The 6000-nt window shown below is 38.9% G+C and overlaps 1 protein-coding gene across 2 annotated transcripts in view; it reads left to right on the top strand.

Annotated features, from left to right (window-relative positions):
- The first annotated feature begins 1430 nt into the window (after positions 1–1430).
- The window catches only part of LOC126106719 (uncharacterized), a 150120-nt gene continuing 145550 nt past the window's right edge, over positions 1431–6000 (top strand). Inside the window, exons 1-2 of one of the 2 annotated variants that reach the window (XM_049913100.1) lie at positions 1431–1757; positions 1944–2017. Coding sequence is in view for 1 of the 2 variants with exons in the window: in XM_049913099.1 (XP_049769056.1) it covers positions 1755–1757 (3 nt within the window). In the remaining variant the exon portion in view is untranslated. The remainder of the gene's footprint in view (positions 1758–1943; positions 2018–6000) is intronic. The other variant, XM_049913099.1, reaches the window with a different exon arrangement.

Below are 6000 nucleotides of genomic sequence, written 5' to 3'. Positions count from 1 at the left end.
GCGAGACATAAGCAACAGATCGCGGGAAACAGTTTGAAAGCCAACTTTTCCACGAACTTCTCCTACTGTGCGGCTGCAACCACCTCCGCGTTACAAGCTACCATCCAGCGAGCAATGAAATGGTGGAGCGATTCCACCTTACACTCAAAATGGGCCTTACGTGCAGTTCATCATCATGGTCAGAAGCATTGCCACTGGTTCTACTCGGTTTGAGAAAGGCAGTGAAGGAGGGACATCCAATGCTCACCAGTAGAAATGACCTATGGCGAGCGGTTGAGGATTCCAGGATAACAGATCTCACCACCATCCGCACAGCCTCTCGTTGTGGAGATATGCATCCAGTTTGCACAGCAACTCAGTGTCGGAATGAAGTCCATTCAACGTAGCCCTTTTGTCAGACACGGAGGCTGACAGGGGTTTGTGCATAAAGATTTAGGAAAAATAACTGACGTGTGGTTCAGGGATGATACCATGCGTCCTCCCCTCGTTTCGCCGTATTCAGGACCGTAAACAGTAATCACATGTGGAAGCCACACTTTTAAGATTGAAAAAGAAGGTAAATAGAACGACACAATCCTGCGTATACCAACGAAGGTACGTCTCCTTGGCATACCACAACATCGCGCTCCAGTGATAAGACAAGGCCTTTGGGTCTAGCAAGACTCCGAAGCATCAGCCTCGGAACAGGAGTAATCTTCGCCTACACCAGTCGTCTTCTCGAGGACCGGCAGGCAAATTAAATACAAATTCCCTCACATACTGGGAGCATTCGATTTAAAAAATTGTTGCTGCGAAAGGGGGGGGGGGATGTGGCGACATCACTACATCCTTTGCGCGACAAATGAACGAAATCAGCGCGGACGGTAATAAGCATCTTTGCCCGCTGTCAGTAGACTGTCGTTATTTAAAAAGTTCATTATCTAATACTGAACAACATTTATTGTGAATGCGAGAGTAAGATATAGTTCCAATAAGTGAAACTATCGTAGGAATCGCGTCATAAGGATAACAAAATGAAAAAGATTTATATGTGCAAATCAGATAGAATTGGAGGTTTTGATTAATTTATCCGCAGCTCGAGCCACTTTCGTTCGTTATTTATTGGAATGCTTAACAAATTGAGGCGTTCAGTCTCATGTGGTGTGCATTGGGTGGTCACCTTCGGACGGCGTAAATAATTTTATTTTTATAAGGCAGGGACGGGATATGTTCAGTATCTACTCCTGCAAGACATATACATACTTCAATTCGTGTGGACATCAAGTCATGTATTTCGCTCTGTCTTGTATTAGTTCCGATGAATTTGAATCTCATGGGATGAACTGCCTGTTGTTTTCATGTCAGTAGTACCAACATACGGTGCAATGGAAATTAAATGACGTTCATCGTTTTGAGCAGCGTTGAGCATTACGAAAAAAAATCCAGGACAGACTGCTTCTCTGGATTTAGGTGACGACGTGTATACTTTTCAACGTTTCACTCGTTGGAATTGTCCCAAACTGTAGTACAAAATGTGGATACCAAGGATTCTAGACATTCCATTTGCGACTTTCGATAGCTTTCGATACCATTTAAAATCGAAACAAGCGATTTTGGTTGAAGGTAAACACACAAAAGCCGAAGTAAATAAACAGAAATATTGTCGATCAAGCACAGAAAAGTGGTGTGTCCTTTTTGTGTTAAACATTTGTGAGAGGGCGATTACACGTAAAAAGGATTAGCTTGAGCATATCCCCACAATATTCACGTTGGAAATGGTTAGTTTTGTCGTAATGATAAGTGTATATACTGTGTGTAATTTGTTTATCAACATTAGCCTTCATTAGAGACAAATTCAGGTCGAAACTATTAAATATTGTTATTGTGAAATATACGTGATGATAGACCCCCCACAACATTTTGGTTTTTGGTGTTGGTTGTTTATGATTCTGTGTTATTCACAGGTTACACCCAAGATGCACAACAAATGTTTTAGCTATGTGTAGACAAAGAGTTCGCTATCATAATTTTGCATAGTGTGAGTTTGTATGACATCACTTGATCGCCTAGCTGCCTTAATATTGTGAGGAATGTAATGAGGAATTTTTCAGACCCAGTTAAGTACTAGAAAAAAAAGAATTTAGTGTTACAGTGTGATGATTTATAGTTATTTTTATACCTTCTGTGTTTCTGACAACACAACTCCAGTTATTTGGGTCATTGTGTACATCTTTCTTACTCGGCCATTGATTTCTGTAGTTGGCATGTTGCATAGACAGTATTTATAAAAATATATAAAAACCGGACTGTATACAAAATATTTGAGTAAACTGTACCAACTCATACACAGCATTAGGACAGTTGACAAATATCTTATTTACTCATGCATTTAGCCTAGTGGTTATAAATTCACACCCTGCACAATACACTGCCTTATCATTATATAATTTTTATATTAGATATGTTGCATGGTCTGTCAAAGTTGGAATTTATGTCTCCCATAGATTATTGTAACACGTTATTTTTACATTATCAGATACCTGAGTGAACTGCATAAGTTATCTAGAAATATGTTTTTCTCAGCACCAGTGGCATGGTAGAAACACCAAAAATAACTTGCCTGTAATTGTGTATGATTCCCGTAATTTCAAAATGTTTCTCCATCCATTCCCAACTAAACTCAAGTGTCCTTAAGTTAATGTCATTGGAAATGGATAGTTAACAGTACTGCCATTATGATAGTGAGACCCGCATGAATGATTTTTGTATTTATAACCCTCTGGTATACAGTATTCCCTTTATGGTAATGTTTTTTCCAAGATTTCAGCTTTACCATCAAGCCTTCTGAACTTTTAAAAATACAAAGTTACTTGTTTTGCTAAAGTAATTTTCATTGCTTTTAATCCCTAGGTTTCTGTGAATCACAACACTTCGATATAAGCAATTCTAAATCAGTTGACTTTCACACTGCACTGATAAGTTGTTCAATTCTGTTCCTGATTCTTCGCCTGAATTATATGATTCATACACATCCACAGTGTTCAGTTTGATACCATTATGTTCCTTCTTGCATCTCTAACAATCTGCCAGTTATTGGCAAGGCTCCTTGTTTCTTTGAAGTTCAACAGAGATGTTGACTGAACCTACCGATACCAGACTTTGGCATTGACCTGTGACATAATGATGTTGTGGCATTTGACATCACACATACACAAACAGAAAGAGAACAGAATACTGATAATATTTGTTTCGTATCTATGTTAATTTTTAGAATATAAATTGTGATGATAGACTGACTCGTAGCAGCCTGAGGTCTAGATTGGGTTGAAAATTTACAGTTTGGTTGTGAGTTGGTGAAGTCAACGAATGTGGATACGAATCCTTTGTTACAGTGACTTCCTGATCTGTTGCATTGTATTGTATTGAATAGGGGACCTAGAAACGACAGAGAGGCTTCGTCCCCGCTGTAGTCGCAGTGGTACAAGACCCCATAACAGGTTACAGCAGTCCTCTCACCCCTCCACTGCCCCACACTGAACCCAGGGTAATTGTGCAGTTTGGCCCCCAGTGGACACCCTCCGGGAACGTCTCACACCAGACGAGTGTAACCCCAATGTTTGCATTGTAGGTTAATTATGGTGTATTCGTATGTGGAGAAAGTGCTTGTGCAGCAATTGTCGACATAATGTAACTGAGGCGGAATAAAGGGAACCAGCCCGCATTCGCTGAGGCAGATGGAAAACCGCCTTAAAAACCATCCACAGACTGGTCGGCACACTGGACCACGAAACTAATCCGTCGAGCAGGGTCATGCCGGAGACCGGCACGCCTTCGCATCTGGAAGGCAGTGCATTAGACTGCACGGCTAACCGGGTGGGTTGATCTGTAGCATCATCAGATGCCAATGTTAGACTGAAAAGAGACAGTTGGTCTATGAGTTAGTGAAATGGCACAAAAAGCTACAATTAATCACATTGATGAGTCATGTAACTTGGTTGGCTAACTTCAGCTTTCTTTTTCTGTTTAATTGAAGTCTCTGCCTGGTATGTTTTTCACAGTTCATTTTAGCTATAGTAGTAACTACTAATGACTAAATTTTTTATGCAATTTCGGTATGTCAGAATTTAGTGCTGCTTTTCTGTATTAATCTATGGCCACTAGGTGGATCATTTTGCACCGGTTAAATTCATTATTGTCTCGTTTGTCTGATATAGTTTTGGCAATAATGTCCTGTCACCTCTAAAGTGCAGACTCACTCTTATTTTTTGTCAACATTGTTGGCACTGCCTATGATTACATCTTTTTCAGGTGTTTTTTTTCTTTGTTTAGGTTTTCAACTGCAGTACTTGACGTAGCTCCAGTTTCAATATGGTGAAAACAGTGTAGATAATATTTGTGTAAAATATCATGAACTGGTCCTGAAAAGCTTCCACACTGCCTGCCTACATAAAGTAAACACGTTTTGTCTTTCCGTACTGTAGACTCACCCTATGTAGGCTGTATACAATACCAGTGAAACCATTTGTAGTTTTGTTGCATATGATGCAATCACACATCAGGAAGCATTTTACTGAAACAGAATCTTTTTGTTGCAATCTTTATTTGATTTGTAGTTCATTTCATCTTCACTATTTGCTTTTTCTTTCTGTAAATCTAGTGACGTAGACTTATTCAGTGACACTGGTATGAGAACAAAATTTCCTTGTTTAGCTGGTTCAAATGTTTCTTTGGTTTCTACCATTTTTACTGAGATGAAAGGTCACTGTCAAAGGTTAGGCGATGCTCACAGTCAAATGACTTTATTGATATTTGTAACTGACTGGCAGTGTGCTGTTGTTTAATACACATGCTATATTTTCTTATATCTTGGTTACGATAATTGTTTCACTTTGCTGTTGTAGTAGTTTACTCATACTCCTATTTTATTGTTCTCTGTTAGTCCTACTCCTGTGTAACACCTAATGATGTTTCAAAATTTATCGTAATTGGAGATTGGAAGGAGCAATCTGTATTTGCCTTGAAGAAACTTTTAATAGCCAAGATTGCATTCAATTGTGTTTGTTCCTGATGACTGGTTTCAACACTTAAGACTGCCGTCTTCAAAAACTTGTTATAGATCCTATTCCATTATGATTCTATCATACATGCCACGTTGACATTACAGTGGATGGTATGTTGCACATTCCACACAGGTTTTTTTAAAAAAGTAATCATAATTTTAAACCTTTTCTAAGCTTTTTCACTTGCATGTTTATATCATATATTTAACATGGTAACTCATTTGTAAAGTAATCAGATGTTTGAAGCTGTTTAGTGCATGGGAGTTCGATTCCACAAAGAATCGGTTTTACCAGTTAATTATGACACACACTGTATACAGACATGTGAATATACTCCAGTGTTTTATCATGGAGTGGACAGGTGGTTGGCTGTGGTTGTATTGAAGGAATCCTGGAGTTCACCTGAAGTTGTTTGGGTAAACCTAAATCAGAATCACAGCATAAAGCATGGACTACCGACTAATATGAGCTCATTCAGTTCCTCTTAACATACAGGCCTTATTTGTTCCTACTGTACATATTTTGATTGTTTTGGGCAAATTAGTCCAATAACATAAAATGTAATACACCGCATCAGCTCAAAAAGTTTTGAGACTGGATTAATAAAAATAGAGAAAGATTAAGATGGTGGTGTTAATGCCTCAGCTATTCTGCATAGTCTCCCCCCCCTCCCCCCCCCCCAAACGGACACACACACACACACACACAGAATTGAGTGCAATGTACAGAACGTTCATACAACCGTATACAAGTGTCAGAAAAGTCTTTCTGTCGGATCTTTGACTTGTGTTACGGCTTGAGTGATGGTGTCAGAGCATTATGAATTCTATAAATTCTTGCACTTTGTCATTTTGTAGTATGTTCATATTGATAATGCCAAGTTTCATCATGTGTGATGATTTTCCCAGAACAAAATTGTCCACATTTTGCATTTCAATCAAGTCATGACAGATGTCCGTAC

This window comes from Schistocerca cancellata, chromosome 10, assembly GCF_023864275.1.
Source record: "Schistocerca cancellata isolate TAMUIC-IGC-003103 chromosome 10, iqSchCanc2.1, whole genome shotgun sequence".
Classification (NCBI taxonomy): Eukaryota; Metazoa; Arthropoda; class Insecta; order Orthoptera; family Acrididae; genus Schistocerca; species Schistocerca cancellata.
Note: the sequence above shows the minus strand (reverse complement) of the source record. Positions and strands in the feature narration are given on the sequence as shown.